General features: G+C 42.5%; 1 protein-coding gene across 21 annotated transcripts in view; it reads right to left on the bottom strand.

The window, feature by feature from the left end:
* Positions 1-4744: 4744 nt before the first annotated feature.
* SOX6 (SRY-box transcription factor 6) overlaps positions 4745-19579 on the bottom strand; it is a 525015-nt gene continuing 510180 nt past the window's right edge. For 20 of the 21 annotated variants that reach the window (XM_045577988.1, XM_045577991.1, XM_045577992.1 and 17 more), the window contains one exon: positions 4745-11045. In XM_045577988.1, coding sequence (XP_045433944.1) covers positions 10742-11045 — 304 coding nt within the window. In that variant the 3' untranslated portion in view covers positions 4745-10741. The remainder of the gene's footprint in view (positions 11046-19579) is intronic. The other variant, XM_045577997.1, reaches the window with a different exon arrangement.

Genomic DNA, 19579 nt, shown 5'->3' with positions numbered 1-19579 from the left:
TTGCACCATGTACAAGGCCCTCTGAAGGTGGGATGGTATTAGAGGTGGAAAACTGGGGTCACAAATACAAATATTATATTGTATTTTCCAAAAATGACAATAGCAACATATCCAGTTCTATACACTATTCAGAATTTTATCATTCTCCCATTGAGAGGTGCAGTTCAAGTTTCTTTCCCCTTGAACTTGAACTTGATATGACCATGACTGCACCGATGACTGGAAGCAGGGAAAGAGATGTTTCATGACTTCTGTGGCCAGGTCACAAGAAAGGATGCAGCCTGGTCCCCATTCCTCTCTTGGGCTGCTCATCCTTGACACCCAGCCACCATGTTGTCAGGAAGCCCAAGCCACAGGAGGAGGCCACACATAGGGGTTCTGGCCAGTAGCTCCAACCAACGGCTGGGGTCAACCACCTAGCCTGAGAGCAAATGAGCCCAGTCTCTGAGTTTCCTGGCTCAGCTCCCAGACATTGTAGAGCAGAGAAAAGCCTTCCTGTGTCCCATTCACATTTGCAAACTCACAGATTCTGTGAGAGTAATAAATGGTTGCTTTGTATTGCTATGTTTGGGGAGAAATTGTAACTAAGCCACAGTAATCAAAATCCAGAATTTACATTATAGTGGGAAACCAGTTACAAACTCCATGGTGAGGGCCAACCTCCAAGTGAGCTTTCTATAGAAGTGTGTACTCAACAGGGACAATCTCATGCCCTCAAGGGAGCAAAGGTTGGTTCTTAGGGCTGAGACGTTTTTTTAATGGATAAAGTACAGATAGCATACATAAGCAGATAGTACATAAGCGGCATATTGAGGGAAGGCTGATGTTTCAGCTGGGCTATAAAACATGGGAGATGATGGTGGTAGGAGAAGAGAGGGAAGGCCTTCCAATGCCCAAGGTGACATTTCAGGATATGGCATGTACAGGTAACAACCCCAGTGTGCAGTGTCAGAAACATTCCGGGATGTGGATGGAAGGGCAGATCAGGGCCTGAGTGCAGCAAAGGACTCTGCCAGCACTTCAGGCTTTGTCTTGTGTATTTTGGGCCAGGACTAAATATGTAGGAAGAAGGAATAATGTGCAAATGGAAGAGGGAGCAAACACCTCACAAACCATCAGAGTAGGTGGAGATTCAGAGCTCGCAGGCCTGATGGGAGATGGGGTGGGACCAAGGCTGCCTGGCGGGGGCTGAGTTGATGAAGCCTGCTGGATGACCCATCCTCATGGGTCACTTAGGCGCCGCAGCGCCAGGGTAACATGTACCTCAGACACTTTTCCTGACCAACTCCCTTTACTCTGTCTTTTACTATCAGAGTCAGAAAAGGAGCCCCAGAATCTACCCATTTCCTCATTATCTACTCAATGGCCACCCAAGTTGGCGCCACAATAGAAATAATTGCCAGGTGGCCAATAGACAGAGGACACTGTAGAAAAAGCTCTGAAGAGAGCTGTCGTCTTGGCCTGGAGTCTCTTGGGCCCTCAGTCAGGGCCAGGCCTTGGGCCCAGCCAGGAAAGGGGGCAGAGTCCCCAGATACCTGGTGATAGCCGGGGCCTAGATCCAGGGCTGCACCATTGATGAGCAATCTCCACATGCAATGGAGTCACTGGCATTAGCACTGGAAAGCATAGGTGTGCCTTCTGGCACTGCTGTTTAATCGGTGTGACCTTGGGTGGGTCATCTGCCTCTGGGCCTTCACAATTCAAACGATTAACCCTTCATCTCTCCAGGCCGTGGCATGTGGTTCACGAAGAGGTGATGGTGGTTGTCGGAGTTACCTGTGTGCTACTCAGTATGGCTCCCCTGATCTTCATGTCTCCAATGCAGCAGATGCTGCTCATCTGTAGACCACACTGTGAGTTGGGCTCTGGAGCACAATGAAAGGAAAGAATCATTCTTGCCTGGACCATGGTTCCTTTGGTCAGAAAAGGAGAGATTACTGAGTGAACAGCTTGTGGGGTGACTGCCTGCCTGCCCCCAGCAGGAGGACCAATTTAGTATCCTCCCCTTTTGTGAAGAGTACCCAGGGGTTGGAACCACCATTAACCTTTGTCCTGGGTCCAAGATAACCCAGAATAAAGGGTCATCTTGGACCCTGGGATATCAAGGGAAGACTAGGGCAAACTCATAAAACTTCCTCTTTCTGGGCTGTCCTTTTTCCACTGCAGCCGGAATGCCTCAGAGGCAAATCAGAGCAGTGGCTCCAGGCTCAGGAATGTGGACATTCTAGTGTGAGTTCTCCTGAAAACCTTTGTGACTTAATGGCCTCCTGCCTGATTGGGAAAAGCCATCACACTGACTTGAAATGGCTTCCCCCAAATGAACAAAGATGTTTCAACTAATAATGTTCTCCAAATGAAACAACTAGTACCAAGGCTCCCCTACAGACTTCCTGATCCCCACCATCTAAGACCCTGACGCTCACAGGCTATACCACACTCGGAGGCCAAGGGGCCATAGTCACTCCAGAAACAAGTGTTGAGCACTTGCTATATGTCAAGTACTGTGATGGGGGCTGGAGGGCGGGCATGGCACAGTCCTTGGTTTCAGTAGTTCATCCTCTAGCAGAAGAGACAGATACAGGTCATAACCTTGCAGCAAATGTAATCAGGGAGGTCCCTTCCAGGTGCAGTGGGGTCCCTGAGGGAGAGGCTGAAACCCTTGGGAGCCATGGAAAATATCACAGACCAGGTGATGTCTGGGATGGGGTTTGGAGGAGTGGGGATCTCCCAAACTGACAAAGGGACAGGTTGACTTGGAGCAAAAGGAGGAGAAAGAGCTGCAGGGTTGGGGAGAGGCCCAGAGGTGTGAGAGAAACACCGAGAAGTGGAGGGCATGGAGGGCACTGGAGGCTGGTGGGTCTGCTACACAGGGCTGTGAGGACAGGAAGCCCAGACTCTATCTCGACATCTGTGGACAGCCAGAGATTTTAGGAGAGGAACAGAGGGAGAGAGGACAGAGCGGACCTGTGCCTTAGAAAGAAGAACAAAGGCAGTGATGAGAATAAACTGGAAATGAAAGAACCTAGATGGCTGGGAGCCCAGCTTGGAGGAAGGTTGGGACTTGTGATCAAGCAAACCCCTGGCTTTCCTGGGCCAATGACAGTGATGGTTCCTTAGCTCAGCCTCTTGACCAGAGGCAACTTCCTTTCTGCACCGAGTGTGCAGGATGCTGCCAGACGACTCATGTGTGGGATTTCATGGGATTCCCCCAAAACCCTGAGAGGTAGGGATCATCACCCCATGCCACAGAGGAGTCACCTGGGAAGGTCACAGCTAGCAAATGGCAGGGCCAGGTTCCTATGGCTCCACAGCCACACCCTCTACTTACCTGGATTTTCAAATGCCCACGGGGCGCAGGGAGGACCACGAGTTGCTAGGTTTCCATGACTCATGCCAGCTTGTTTCAAAGTCACAAGTTTGGCTGCTGAAGTTCCACTAATCCTTGACTTTTCTCTAATGAGGCATTTTTCATAGGAAATACCAAAAAGATTGGCTGTCTCTTCCCCTCTCTCCCTCTTGAGCATTTTGTTTCACTCTCAGGTGCTGGTCCCTAACCTCTGGGATCAGTGGTGCTGGCGGGGCTGGGCTGGGCTGCAAGCTTCCTTCAGCCCACTCCACACCTCCATCCCTCAGACTCTTAAAAGCTGGAATCACTTTGCTCCAGGTCTAACTCCTGGCTGGACAACAAGGAGGGAGCTCTCCTTCCCTGAGGCAGAAGCAACCGTGGAGTCAGCCAGCATGTCAGTCCTTCCACTCCCAGCCACAGTGGAGGGGAAGGCTCCAGAAGTGTGGCAATTTTCACATGTGGCTGCTAGGCTTGCGGAAGTTGGTGTCAGATGAGATTCATTCATACCCCGGGATTCTCAGAGCTTTGATAAGCGTTCCTTCTCCTGGAGGAGTCAGGCAAATATAGGTCAAATCTTCTCTTTCTCATCTTCTCTTGACAAAAATTCCACTTTGGCTCCTGTTCCTACCACCTAAATCCACAAGCATTTCCTGCTGCAGCAGCGCGTGCTCACAAGGAAGAGAGTAGGCAAGGCTTCCCGGGCTGGGGGTTGGGGGGATGAGGGCTTCTGGGAGACCGACCTCCCAGCCAGAGAGCAGCTCAAATCGGGGGGCAGGGACTCTGCTGGCTCCAGCAGTGAGCGATGGAGCCTGTGGCCTACCCGGCTCCAGAGCGGAACAGTCTGCAGGGCATAGACAAGGCCATACACAGAGGTCATAAAACAAAATTTATCTTTAATTTGTAAGTGTCAACAGCAGTACAAAAGATGGAGTGATGATGACTAGATTAAGGGTAGAGAGGACAGTCTTGAGGTAAATGAGCATAAATAGGCAGTTCGTATAGACACTCCCCTGAGGGGCCTGGGCCCCATCATGGCATGTACATTATCACCCGAAGATGGCATGGTTAACATATCAGGAAAGCACCTTGTGCAAAAAAAGGGGGGGAGAAAGTAGCCAAGGTGCCAACATATACCAGGAGAGAGAAAGACCACATGTCTTTCGATTTCGTTTTTTCCCTTCATGATGAGGCGGGGGGGGGGGTGAGAGACTCCGAAAAATGCCACTGAAGGATCATCCAATATTGAGTTTTGTCTCACATCAATACTGCACAACAAAATCCAAGAAGTTTGTGGATGCAACAAAGCGAAGAACAATGACTCATTCCTTTATAAATTTGAAGAGATTCTATTCCCCACCGCCCCCATTTCTTGAATCCTTAGCAAACTTATTTTTCTTCTTCCCATTATCAAGAGGAGAGTGTGAGAAAGATGTGATGGCAACCCTTAAGGTCATTTAAAAACTTTACACTGGACTGTACAAGATTTTTTTTTTTTGATAAACTATTTACATTTTCAGACTTTCAAACATATTCAAAGCAGCAATAGACACTAGTTTTTATGGTTTTTTGTTTTCTCTAATTGCCCAAATAGTTACCAGCCATGGGCCAAGCAGGTACCTGCGTTATACATAGAGTTTCTACAAAGAAAACCTGCAGTTAAGATTGGCTCCAGGGGGTGGTGAGTGCCCTGAGCTCACCAGGGCCACGCCCGCAGTGTTGCTACGGGAACCAAAGCACAGTACCTTGACAACAGAGTCGCAGTTGTCCCAACAGCCCTACACGCACTTTACACTTGGAAACAGCAGCCAGCATGTCAGTCCAGCATGTCAGTGAATTGTGCTGATTAAATTAACATAAAATACAATCTCACAATATACATCACAAACAAATTACAATGTCGGGGAAATAAAAAGAGTTACAGTCAGATAAGTTATGTAGTAACAGCTTATAAGCTTGCCTACGGTAATAAAATTTTTTTTTTACACATGGCAAAATACAATAAGGCATGAACAGAAATGCTAAGCATTCTAACCTGCTACAAGCTGGCGAAGGTTACAATAAAGACCGCACTTTCCAAAAAAAGCAAAAACACATATGACAAGGGAAGACGAACGGAGAATGCACACAAGCGGACCTACAATGTGCAGCAGACACACACAGTTAAATATTTGCACATCCCCCATACTCCAAGAGCACCAGCGTTGAGGCCTCGCTTTATGCTTGTGGTTCTTCAGGAATAAGAAACTACTGAGCAAGATAATGTCACCGAGTCGTCAAGCTTTCGTTTTGCCACAGACACCAATTAGAAGAGGACGTGCCCTGTTACCCGGCTGCCCCTCTGCCTTCCCACCTCCTCCCAGCCTCTAGCCCCGCCCCAAGAAGGTACCAGCATTTCTAATACTTGTTCATGAGCTTTGGGAAAGCGATCTGTCCCCAAGGGAAAAGAGGGGCTGGGGATGAAAAGGAAATGTGTTTGCATATCAATATTTTCAATGATATCGGCAGAGGGTTATGCTCCATAGCATAGGGCATCGGAAACAGAACATGATCAGCATAAATAACAGATAGAAGTTGTTTATTAAGGAAGAGAACACGCTGGTGGGGGAGGGTTCAGAGGACTGAAGGAAATGATGCAAGTGCTTTTGTAAAAGGACAAATGAGGTCATACGATATGATACTTGGAGAAGTGAGCTTAAGTGCCAACTCAGTCCTTAGACAAACGTGTATAGAATCAGGCAAGGCTACAGGCAACCACTTTGTCATTTTCTCATCAGAAAGGAACACCCAGAAATAGTACCAATACATTCGTTTAGCTGCACAGTTTGCAGCTGTTGGCACTTGGTACAGGGCTTCTCGTATGATTTAAAACTACTAGGTGATTCTTTCTTGTTCCCTAATGAGTGGGCAGAGGTCCCCTCTCTGCAGCATCAGTAAATTGAGATAAGCAGCCTGGGCTGTGGTTTTTAAGTGACCAGGTTCCTTTCCTACTGTGGGCAGATGGACTTCCTGGAAACAGTCCCTGCTTTCAGCTAGTGCCTGTGCTCCTGGCTGGGTAGGGGGTGCTCCAAAGAAGCAGCAGCGGGGCTTCCTCAGTAAAAGAAAGCAGCCTTTGATTTCAGCCTAGGGTGGTCACACCCTTTTTACACACCCAGGCTCCCAGAGGAGGGTGGGGCCTATGTTCAGGGGAGGCCAGACTTTGACAAGCTCAATAGCACTGAGCCCACACCTGAATTTAGAACTTGGCCTTCCAGTGGGTGTCAGGACCCTGGCAAACAGAACAGGGCCTGAGGACAAGGCTAGGGAGTATCAAATACCAAATGAAGCAAACTGATTCGCTCCTAAAAGGTTGAGCTGGGTGATTGTGAAAACAACAAAGCTCTCAGACCTGGGGAAGACACTACATCACATGGGCCAGTGAAACAGAGAAATTGCCTGCCTGCCCCACAGATTAACTTGTTTTCTTTCTTTCTTTCTTTCTTTCTTTCTTTCTTTCTTTCTTTCTTTCTTTCTTTCTTTCTTTCTTTCTTTCTTTTTCTTTCCTTCTTTCTTCCTTCCTTCCTTCCTTCCTTCCTTCCTTCCTTCCTTCCTTCCTTCCTTCCTTCCTTCCTTTCTTCCTTCCTTCCTATTTCTTATGGTCCATTTTTAGGCTAGGATTGTCTGCCAGTGTCCCTATGCTAGGTGACATGGAAACCCTAACCTTGTAAATTCTTTACCGAAATGGAGATAATTTTTTATCTCTGATTTGAAGACACTCCGAAATAAAAAGCACTGAAAAAGTTTATTAATAATATTTCCTTTAATTGGCATGGTGGGACTTTACTTCATGACCAATTTCAGGGGCAGATTTTTGCTTTTGTAATAACATTCACGTTTTTTGCTATTAAAAATGGTCACAGAGATTACCTTACTCAATGGATGTGGATTCACAAAGCAAAACGGGCTCTCTCCCAGCTGTCCTGGACACTTGGTATGTTCCATTCATTGACTTTCTGAGAAAAAAAGCCGAAGTCTGATTCTGCGGACAGCGGGCTTTAACTGCTGAGGCCCGAGGGAAGGGCTTTCTCACCCCAGCGCCAGTGGGACGCAGTGCCCTCACGGTGGCTGGTAACCCACTACCCCCCACGCGGTGCAGTGACTCCTCGACTTCTAGTCTGGACCAACACGTACAGAGAGAGAACAGAAAGGAAATACATAACTTATATCTCACTAAGTATTCATGAACCAAAAATAAACTCTATTTCTATGTTATATTTACACAATTAGAAAAACAAATCTAAAATGAGATGGTAAAGTCATAAAAAAAACAACTTTGTTTTAAGCCCCATTGCAGAGAAAATGAAGTGATCCCTATGATTGTCGTTCTGAATTTCTAAGGATTTTTAGAGCCAAACTTGGCTAAATAAATAGGATAAACTGCTTAGGCGCAGAATTTAGATTCAAATACGGCATCACTGTTCGACCCAATGCAAGGGTGTTTACAATCAGATCATTCCTGAATAGCCTTTCATTTTCGAGAGCGCGGCTCGAAGTAACTGAGCCCCAGTGCCGGGGCGAGCTGGAGCTAAAACAAAGTGTTCATACACACATGTATTTTGCATAAATAAATGAAATAACAAGACATAAAAATGACTCAAATCCGGCAACTGTGAGGCAAGCCCACACGAGTCGAAACAGATGACTTTTGTTCATGTAGTTTTCGTACAACAGTTTCACATTAGTCAGAAGTGATAAAAAATACCATTTATATCCAGTGCTTATAACACTTATGAAACAACATCTGTGAGTGTGTGTGTTTTTTTGTTGTTTTTGTTTTGTTTTGTTTTACTACAAGTGAAATCAAGTTTCAGTCCTAAAGAACAGTCCTTTGTTCTCCACCAGCCCAGAATATTATTTTGGCATGGTCATAAAACAAACAAAATTAACCTACTATTCTAAATGTTTGCCTCTGTGCAAAATTAATTACATACATTACAATGCTAGCCATACAGCACTCTACCTATGCAACAAAATAAAAAAAAAAAGGAGTGGAGAGGGCAAAGCCAAGCCAAGGAGGGTGAGAAAAAAAACATGAGGATGAACGAGGAGGAGAGGTATACGTTCAAAAGAAATTAGTAAGACAATAAATACTCATTTTTTAAAGAAAAAAATGACCTCCTCCTCATTTGAAATAAATGTACAAAAACAAAGTTCCAATCCCCAACCAATATTAAGAACAAAACATTCCTATCAGTACCTTAATCAGCTTATGGAGAGCACTCCCAGCTAACGATGTAGCCAGTATATTGTGGCTAGAGCTAGTTATTGTTATGAAGTATGGCCTTGAGCACTCTGTAAATAAATATGAAGGTACACTATTTTCTTCCAAGTGACAAAAATGGCTCAAGAAATCTGAGGGGGCCGTTCCTATGTTCTAGTGATCCGATTCTGAGTCATCCTATGAGGTGAACTGTCCCATTCGAAGACATTCTCCAACTGAATTACTCTGGTGATGGCTTCCCTCCCCCATAGGCGATCAGGCTAAGATCCCTATGAGGAGGAGATGGGGAATCCAATCTCACTGCCTCCCAAGCCATCAGCACATCTCCAAAAAAGTCCTTGTGTGACAAGTGCGGTTAATCTTGTTCACACGGAGGCTGCAGACAGAGGACACATGAGCCGGAAAGAACTCCTCTGCTGCTCCAGGAGTGATCTGTTCCCCGAGATAACAGTGGGGACATCCTGTAGAGAATGTATTTCCCCTCCTTCTCCTTCCCTACGGTTTTCTTTCACCCTCTGGATGTATCATGGCTCTCTGCCTCTGTCTTTTCGTAGAGTCTGTCACATGGCTTCTTGCACCCTGGGGATTTTGCAAAGAATCCCCTAAATGGACCAGATGGGACAAGGCAACTCCATATAAAGGTGCCAGCCCATGACAGCGTCACTGTGGCCTCCTCCATGGCCCCCAGCCTTGGGCTATAGGTTTGGCTGTGGGACTTTCCTGCTAGGAGTCACCACCCTTGACCCTTGATGCTGACCCTTTCTGCTGCATGACCTTCAGGTCAAATGCCATGGAGGCAGATCCTACTACCTGCTGCTGAGCTGACTTAGGGGGAGATTCTGGCAAGAGACTCGAGGTCACAGCAAACCTCAAGGGCCTAGCTGTTGAAGTGTAAGACTCTGCACCTATATCCAAATACACAGCCCTGCAGCACGATACACACTCATGTTTAAGAAAAAAAAACACGAAGGTATTTAATAGTACCTTGTTTCAGAAATGCTTCCAGATGCTCTGGGGACAAAATCACTATGTACATCTTTTGTATCTAGCAGGAGAAGGAGGTGAAAAGGACTGAAAAGTTCTTTGGGGAAGGAAGGTGAAAAAACAAGAATTATTAAATTAATGCCACCAACAACTTTTTAAAAAAATAAATAGTAAGTGGACCCTTGACATTCTGGAATGAATAAATTATTTAAGAGAAAATGTGTTAAGACTGAATGTCAGGGTTAAAGGCAAAGGGATGATGGATGTAGTGAGAGGTGGTCTCTGGCAGAGGAGACCACCATGTCGGTATCTGGTGTGGTGATCGCTCTGGTGTGCACACATCATACACGTGACACACTGATGGCACGTCAAGAGGCAAACATGATTGGGTACATGCACTGTGGCAACCTTGTTCATTCCTTACAATATCTTGTCTCCAGATTCCTGAGTACTTTACCATTTTTCTGGAAAAAAAAAAAAAAAGGTCTGGTTTGCTATTTTATTTTAAGATGCCAAAGATTGTCTAAGACTTTGCAGTGTCTCCTTTAAGACTTTTCAAAATATTAAGATCCAAAAGTGATGAGAAAGTTTGGCACATTCAAAGTTTAACTCTACACATGGACACATGGAATTCCGAGGCCTTTTGAATATGCTCTACATGCAGCTGCACACGCTGTGGACTTGTTCTGTTTCACAAAATGAAATCCTGTTATTTTCTAAAGTAATTCAGAATAAAAACACATTCACAACCTGTAGGCCGGCACAGCATACCTGAGTGAGAATGTTTAACCCCATCTAAAACAGTAACTTAAACCTTTATCAACATCCAAAAGAAAAAAAAAGTAAGACAAAAATATAAGACTTGTAAGACAGCTATGGGTTGAGATAAGTTTTCAAGTCCTGGTGTCTCATATTTAATATGTCTTCACCTAAATTTAAAAAAAACAACAACAACAATAACAATAACGACAAAAAACTCAAGTTCATGAAAAATCAGGGAAAACTTAATCTGTCTCACACTTTACAAAATAATTAAGACCATTCTGCTGATGTAATTGTGGAGCCACAAATGCATGCGGGCTCTTTAAGAACTTTTTTGTTGGGGAAGGGGAGATGAAATGTCAGAGTATTTTAATTCAGCAAACAAATACTCTTCAGTTGGCACTGACAGCTTCTGGGGGTTCATTTTCGCTGCTATAGTCTGATTTGGGATCATCTTCATAGTCGTCATACATTTCCATTTCATCCTCTCCATTAATCATTTCATTTCCAGCTAGGCTTCCGCCATCTGTCTTCATGCCGTAAGTGCTCTGGATGACCGGGAGGCTGGGCTCTGGGCTGGCAGAGGTGCTAGAGCAGTCAGATGTCATCTGAGGTGATGGTGTGGTCGTTGCCATAGTAATAGCACCAGGATACACAACACCTGTTCCTGTGGTGATTGGAATCTGAGGCTGTTGCCTGTATAGATTCAAAAAAGTAAAATAAAACAGGAGGAAACATCTATATATATACATGCTCTTCTGTGTGGCTTTGAGAGTCATCCCCAATGTGTGCCAAAAGAGGGCCTTGTTTGACATTCCAAGCAAATGACAAAATGTGGCAAAGGTGTTCCCTGGAGGAGCCCAGCAAATCTCCCTGATGCTATGGTTGGGGGTTAAGCAATACCATGGAGCAATTTATTGATGGTTTTGCTATGTAAAAGCAGGGTACTTATAACATCACACATTTGGAAAAGCTTGGGTAACAGTTGGAACAATTCCATAAAGTTACATGTGAGGTTGCTGTTTAAGATTCTCCCAGAACATTAAAAAAAAAAATAGTATACTGGTGACATGAGACATATTATAATGACACTGTTAAGTGGGATTGAGAACGGTTCAGAGGAAGGATCAAGATGAGAACGGATCTGGTGGGTCCCAAAGAGTTATATCTAACAAAACATAGATTTAGTATCCATGCAAATGTCTATTTACTTCTGTGGCAGAACTCATAGGGAAATTCTTTCAAGGAGCTTCTATTTTGCTAGTTAAGGAAGGATTTTGGATGTCATTATTCCAGAGGCCCTGGGTTGGAGCTGGGGTTGGAGGAGTCAGAAGGGAAGAGCAGTGAGACTTCTGCCACTTAGCATAATTACACACATTGATGGCCTCATCCTAGATCCCAGCAGGGGCCAAGACCTGGTCAAAACAGGTCATTCCATCACAATGTGCCTCTAGTTCAAATAAACTACCAGATTTGTTAGGAAGCTCAGTCTCTCCCTGTGCAGGGAGACATGGCTCTCTGTCTCAATTGCCCTTGAGTCACTATAACAGGTCAAAAGGATTAAACTCGTTCAGAGGCTACGGCTGAAACAACATTCTCACGAATGCAACAGTTTTTGCAATCTTAATGCACAGTGATTATAACTGAAATTTATTTCAAAATGTTATTGTAACTGTCCTTTCTGAGCCTCATATATTTATAAAAGCTGGGGTGAGGGGAGTTGTGAAAGGTCCTTTCACCTTCTAAAACTGATGGCTTCGGGTCAGTCCATCACTTAAATAGTTCTTATTGACCCTCCACATTATCATTGAAGCTTTCTGTCCACCTCAGTCTCAAAGGAAAGTACCCTGAATCAATGAATTAGCTTGGTTCCCAGCTATTCTTTGACATGCCCAGAGGAGCATAATTTTCTCAAAAAGGCCTGCATCCCTTCCTTCCTGGCAGAGAAGGGATGATGAAAATGGCCTAGAATCACTCTGTGAGATACCTGACAATGTTATATTTAACAAACTCTTTTATTCCATAGAAGGCATCTTAATAATCCATCACCATTAACTAACATTATATATATATAAAATATCTGTTCTCATCTCATTCAGTTACCATGGCAGCCCCATCAGGTACCATTATGCTCACTTTTCAGATGGAGAAAACAAGGCCTACCAGCAGAGTCTTATGAACTGAGGTCGCCTGACTTGGATTCCATCACTCTTTCCTTTATAGATACACAAGGCACCATGCTTCTGTATCATATCATGAAAGGTCCCAATTCCCATCGGCCCTGTTGCTATCGCCCTGACACTAAGCACCTGTTACTCTCCTATTGATCTACTCTCTAGGATGCTCATGGTGATTTTTAAAATGCCTGAAGGAGAAGATGATAGAGAAATCAAAATCTGTGTTTAGAAACATCTCATAAAATACTCATTTCCCCCTTAAAGAACCACATTCTAAAAAACAGTAGTACACTTAGCTTCTTAAGTTTTGGGCAAATAAACACAATTTACTGTTATGCTAACCTGCCCTAGGCAGTGAATGCCTCATTAAACACTTTACTGAATTTGGGTAATTGCAATATAAATAATTTTGCCTTAATCATATAATGAGTATAGAGAAAAATCTTTTGCTGCAACAGTAAACCCATTTTACAGAATTCCCAATCTGGTGGGCTAATCTGTAAACACACTACATACCATACATGAGCTAGCGGATCACATACTTTATTTTCACAAAGGACATTTACTTTTTGCCAAGACTAGGTGATCATTTTCTGCAGTGTTTTTAACTCAAAATACCAAATTTTAGCTCTGCTAAATAAAACTTGAGTTTCTATGATATGCTGGGACCATGCTTAAATGCTTTCGCTTTATCCCCTTTAATCTTCACAATTAGCCCTCACAATGAGCCTTCTTTCAAAGATGAAGTAACCAGTTAAGTTTCAGAGAGTTTAAGTTGCTTGTCCAAGGCCACACAAACCCCACAGCCAGGAGGCAGGGAATGCTTCCTACCTCAGGAATGCTCTCCTGGATACCGAGCCTGGGGCAAGAAAGGCAAGCTCACACTACCGGTGAAATACTCAGCAATTTGAATCAGAATCAAATTCTTTTAATTTCACACATGTAACAGTATTTGGACATTAAGTTGGTAATGGGTCACTAAAAACATATCAACAGACAAATAAAACACTTGTACAGCTTATTTTCTTGGAGCAAGATGCATATGATATTTTAACATTGCCCATTGGTTGTACTTATATGCATGTATACAAGTCCTTCGGTTGATCTATTATCTCCCCCAGATCTCCCTACCCTACCTGCTGTAATTTGACAGTCTACTTGTTGCTTTACTGTCTCTATATCTATCTTTTGGTTCATCAGTTTATAATTTAAAAAAAAAAAAGATGCATATGATATTCAACAGCATGGGTGGTTGAGGGATACTACACAATGTCACCCACTGACCTATCTACTTCCCGCTTGGCCATTGCCCCTCATTCCTTACAGATGTTAGGTTTTGGCTCACTGTGGCCCTCTCCCCAGTGTTACTCCTGCCTAATTCTTGATGACTTATTCTCCACACAGATGATCATTTTGACACATTACTGTCTTCGTTTCTTGAACGTCTCTATATTTTGAGGGTCTGGCCCCCTCCCTGTATCAGTTGCTCACTCTCACATCACAGAGCAGACTTTGTCATTTCCAATTGCAACCTCTCCTTGACCTCAACTTTAAACATCCCACTCCCTAACCACCACCTCTTCCCAGTTTCTTCCTCTACTCCCCAGTGCAACAATTCTCCCACTCCACAAGGATATACAATTTCTTGATCCTTCAATCAACACTCATTGTCCCTCCCTCCCAATGTGTCCTCAACGTACTTATTACTATTTGATATTTATTTATTCTTTACCCAATATAAATGCTGCAATTAGTCTCTCGCAGATAATTTCTACATTCTTAATCTGGCAAAACTTTCACTCTCAGCCAACTCTGTGACTACACCACTCAGTGCAACCTAGCTGGGAAAGCACACTGCCATGCTTACTAGTCTCTAAGTTAGGGGTGTCGAACTCAATTGACAGAGAAGGGGCCAAAATCTAAAATCCAGCCTAAATTGCGGGCCGAATGGTTTACTAAACAGTCATAAACTGTCATTATGATGGAAACGCAGCGGAGTGCAGTGATGACAGCGTGGTGCGGGCCACATTGCAAGGCCTGGCGGGACGGATTTGGCCTGCAGGCCTTGTGTTTGACACATGTGCTCTAAGTTCATGAGCATGAACTTAACCTCTGGTGCCGTTCAACCATCATCTTGCACTCTTTCTTCTGCCCTGCTAGATAATGATTTCATACCTTCTCAACTTCTCCTCCCCATCCCTACTCTCAGTTGATTTAGCTTACCATTTCATGGGAAAATTAGAAGTAATCAGAAGGAACTTTTCACAAGTTCCCATCATTACATTATCCAATACCTCTGTCTGTGCCCCTAATTCTCTGCATGCCTTCCTGTATTTTGGATCAATTCATAATCCAATGTGCTTGTAGCACTGAATCTATCTGCTCTTGCTCTAGGGACCTCTTTTCAGCAGCTGTCTCTCCCATCTGCATTATCAATTTTCCACCTTTCCTGGATTGTCCTATTAGCATGTAAACATGCCATAATCTCCCCTGCTTTAAAACAAACAAACAAACAAACAAACAAACAAAAAACACCTTTTCTTGACTGACATCCCCTTTCAGCTACTACTCTGTTTCCCTAGTCCCCTGTTAAACATAACTCTTTAAAAGACTGTATATATTCAGTCTCTCTATTTTTTCTATTCAATTCTTTCTTAAAGCCACTTTTATCACTACCAATATTCCACTGAGACAAAGCTTGAAAAGGTCTCACTGCCAACGACCACACTGTTAAATTCAAAAGTCACCTTACTTCACTTATGCCACGAGCAGCATATGAAACAGTGAAATCACTTTTCTATTTGCTGAAATACTTTATTCACTTGTCTTCCAAGACTACCCTCCCAGTCTTCTTCTTATCTTATTAGCTGCTCCATCTAATCTTTGGCGCATCCTCCTCATCTTGCTGACATCTAAGCACTGGAGTACTCAAGGACTCAATGCTTAAACCTCTTCTCTTCTCTGTCTAAATTCCCTTTCTTGGTGATCTTGCGTAATTCTGTAGCTTTAAAAATTATGTTGCTGACAACTCTCAAATTTTTATCTATAATAAGCACTATATTCCTAAGTGCCAGTGTTTTATATCTAAAACCTATTATTGTTATTATTATTATTATTGTTGTTGTTGGATATCAAAATGCCATCTCAACCTTATAGATATAAAAACTAAAGTCCTGAACATTCTCCCAAATACCTGATTTCATGGTCTTTCTGATCTTTGTAAATGATTACTTCAGCTTTCTGTTTGCTCAGGTCATATCTTTCAAACCTATATGCAACACATCAGCAAATCCCATCGGCCCTCTCTCAGTAATATATCCAGAATCTCTATACTTCTTGCCACCTTCAGCCCTACAAACCTGGTCCAAGCCACCATCAATTCTAATCTGGTTTGTTGGAAGAGCATGGCCGTTTCAGGCCATGTCTCTTCAGATACTAAATGCAGTAGACAGAGTGATCTTTTTAAAGCCGGAGTCAGATCATAGTATTCTTCTGAATCTAAATCTTCTCAGTGGTCAAGAAAGTCCTTTCACAATCTGGGCCCCCATTACATCTATTCTTCCTCTCACTTGTTCATTCAGCTCCTATCACTCTGGCCTCATTATTCCCTAAACAAGCCAATCACAGCCTTTCCTCAAGACCTTCACATCTGCTGCTGTCTCCGTCCAGTTCTTCTCTCAGATAGCTACACAGCTTGCTCCCTCACTTCCTCAGGTCTTCGTTCAAGTTTTATCTTCTCAGTGAGGTTTGCTGTAACCACTCTGTCTAACATTGCACCCTACCGTTTGAAACACCCTACCCCTTTTCCTACTTTATCTTGTTCTAAGGTACATATTACCATCTGTACCTAAATTTATTTATTTATTTTTTAAAATATATTTTATTGATTTTGTACAGAGAGGAAGGGAGAGAGATAGAGAGTTAGAAACTTCGATGAGAGAGTCATCGATCAGCCCCTCTTGCACACCCCCTACTGGGGATATGCCCGCAACCAAGGTACATGCCCTTGATTGGAATCGAACCTGGGACCTTTCAGTCCCCAAGCCGACGCTCTATCCATTGAGCCAAACTGGTTTCGGCACCATCTGTTATTTATTTATTCACTTGTTGATTGATTGACTTCTCCAACTAGAATGAAAGCTTCTTGAGGATTGGGCATTTTCACTGATAATACCTAGAACTAGAAGGTGCTCAATAAAAATCTTCTGAATACATGGAATGAATGGATGGATGGATGGATGGATGGATGAACAAGCTAATAAATGTGAGGGGACACAAATGGGAAAAAAAACCACTGTAAAACCTAATTTAGAAAAGATAACATGTAATGGGACTAGATATATGAAAGAGAAGGTAGTGATCTGAAGAGATGTGAATATAACCATCTTTAGGTATTTGAATGGTTGTGTTTCTAACTAATGAAAAGTTTTGTTCTAGAAGAGAACAAATAAAAGGAATAGAACTAACCTACAAAGTAGCCAAAAGGCAGATTAAGACTCAGGTAAAAGAAAAAAACTTTCTAGCATGAGGAGATATTCCACAGACACCAGTTCCCTTGGGAAGCTGTGAGCTCTCTGGTCCCAAAGAGTTTGAGCATAACTCAGAGTGGATTCCTACAATGGCTGGCTGCTTGAACAATATGACTTCTGAGATCCCTTCCAAGTTCCCACCAATTCTATAGTTGCAAAACCATAAACTATCTGTCACAATGGTCTTTCTATCTCATTGTTATAAAAAGAGACTAAAAAGTTATGTGAACATAGCTATTTATAGCTGAAGATGCCTAGCTTTCAAGGGTTTCTAAAATATTGCTCCACCCTATCTATCTAACTTGTCTTTACTTATCTTACTGCCAGGGAAATTCCTAGTTTCCTTCTTTATTATTGAACATTTCCATATTCCCCCCTCCCATGTGTTCATATTCTCCTTCACATTAAATATAAATCTTTATCCCTACTTTCTACCAGACTGACCCTATCCAAACCTCAAGCCCTCTTCCTCAAGGATGACCTAGAGTTGGTCCTAATGTATAGTAATCTCTCCTCCTCTAAGCTGCACTTGCTATTTCTATAAAATTTTGTATTTTATTATGTATTATGTATAGCACTATGCAATATATATTTTGTGTTTGCATATAACGACTACTATTTGCTCATCTATTCATGTATGTGTCTGGCTTATCTGTCTATAGCATTCTCTGAAAGCTCACAGAATTAATGCCTCATGTATTATATCAATTTAGTACAGTGCTTGGCACAGAGCTAGTTTCAAATAGGCCCTTACCAATTGACTGACTAATCAATTAGCAAAATGGAAAATCCAGCCAGTATGCTCAAGCTTTGTCTATTGGAAATTACTTTCCTAAAAAGCATGTTTCCTTCCTTTACAGATCAATTGCAAAGTCAAAATTCAAACACTGCAGATTTCACAAACAGGAATAGCTGGGAAGTATCGGGCTTTACAAATAATGAATGTGCACATCAAAACCAAAGTTGCAGATGTTTGTAAAAGTATATACATGCAGCTCATGCAACTTATATGAGCAGAGATGGCTAAAAACCCTCACATCCCAGCCTAGGTAACGAGTATAAGCTGAACCGGAGAGAGTCCAGGTTGACCCTGATCAAATCCAGCATAATGGCATGGTTTCCAAATCACCAGAATATTTCTAGAGTATAGTCTAGTTTTGCCAGTTGCAAAGGAACTACATATTTATTTTGGCGAAGCTCTCTTGTTTGCTGAACCTTCGGACCTTTACAGCATCTATAAATGAAGGCTACCAAGCCTGTTTCATTCTGGGATAAACCCACACATTATCTATCTATCGTTGATTGTGCAGAAAGGAATGGAAATAAAAGCAATCTTTCTACCTTACTTATTCTAATCCAGCTTTCTTTACAGAAGGCCAATACTGAAAATAAGTATGGCTTGTCTATGCTAATTAATTATATTTATAAGTCTCTTACAGGTTTGATTAGACCTTTTAAGAATTAAGATCAAAAGGGTAAATGTTCACAATGCATATAACACAAGGCAGAAGACTTCGATTCTTTATAATATAAAATATTTATCTGGCACATAGCATTATTTTTCTAGAATAATTATGTTTACTCTAATTTGGGGCTTACTATCTTCCAGAGACTGTTCTAAGCACTTTAGATGTCAAGTCTTCAGAAGGGTCCCATGTTGTAGGTAAAATTGTCATCTCCATTCTATATATGGTAAACTGAGATACAGAGAGTTTAAGTAAGTTTGGCAAGTGGGGAGTTCAGAGGTATAAAGATCACTCTGCATTAGTTCCTGGAGCCAGGAAGAAGCCCATCTAGTATTTGAGCTGGAATAGTCTGGCTCCAGAATTATGTTCTTAAGCACTACACATACAACCTCTAAACAATTTGTAGGCTCTAATTGTGAGGTATGTGTAATGGTGAAAAGGCATATGTTTCACATTCACATATGCCTGGTTTAAATATTAACTCTGCAATTTACTAGCTGTGTGGCCTTGAACAAATTATTGAACATCTCTGAACATGGTGTTTCCCAACCCCATTGTGAGAATATTACAAATCTGTTGTATTTGCAATGGCCTGTATAATCCCTGAGCGTAGTGTATCGCATGTGATAAGTAGTCAATAATTTACCAATATTATTATTCAAAAGTAGCCCCAAATTAAATATCTTATAATATCTACATAATCCTCTATTAGTTCATGGTAAATTATTGAATGCTTTTCAAATGGAGGTACATTTGGCCATAGTTCTCTAGGAAAAGACAGCATTATTATTAGCTATATATATCCTAATGAATATCATTTCAACATTAACAGAACTCTTATCAGAATTATTACAAAATTCTGATACTTAACCTGTCAACCAAGGGCATTAAATCCAAGAGCTAACTTTACTCCATTTCATATTACTAATAAATTCACTTCATAGCAGCTAAGTGAAAAACAACCTAACTCCCTGACCGTCTAGTTGTATCATCAGTAAAATGCATGACCACATTGAACAAAATTTTATTGGATTGAAAGTTATGCATGTTTTTTTCTA

Source organism: Pipistrellus kuhlii, unplaced genomic scaffold, assembly GCF_014108245.1.
Source record: "Pipistrellus kuhlii isolate mPipKuh1 unplaced genomic scaffold, mPipKuh1.p scaffold_m20_p_9, whole genome shotgun sequence".
NCBI classification, from domain to species: Eukaryota; Metazoa; Chordata; class Mammalia; order Chiroptera; family Vespertilionidae; genus Pipistrellus; species Pipistrellus kuhlii.
This window is presented reverse-complemented; position numbering and strand designations above follow the sequence as displayed.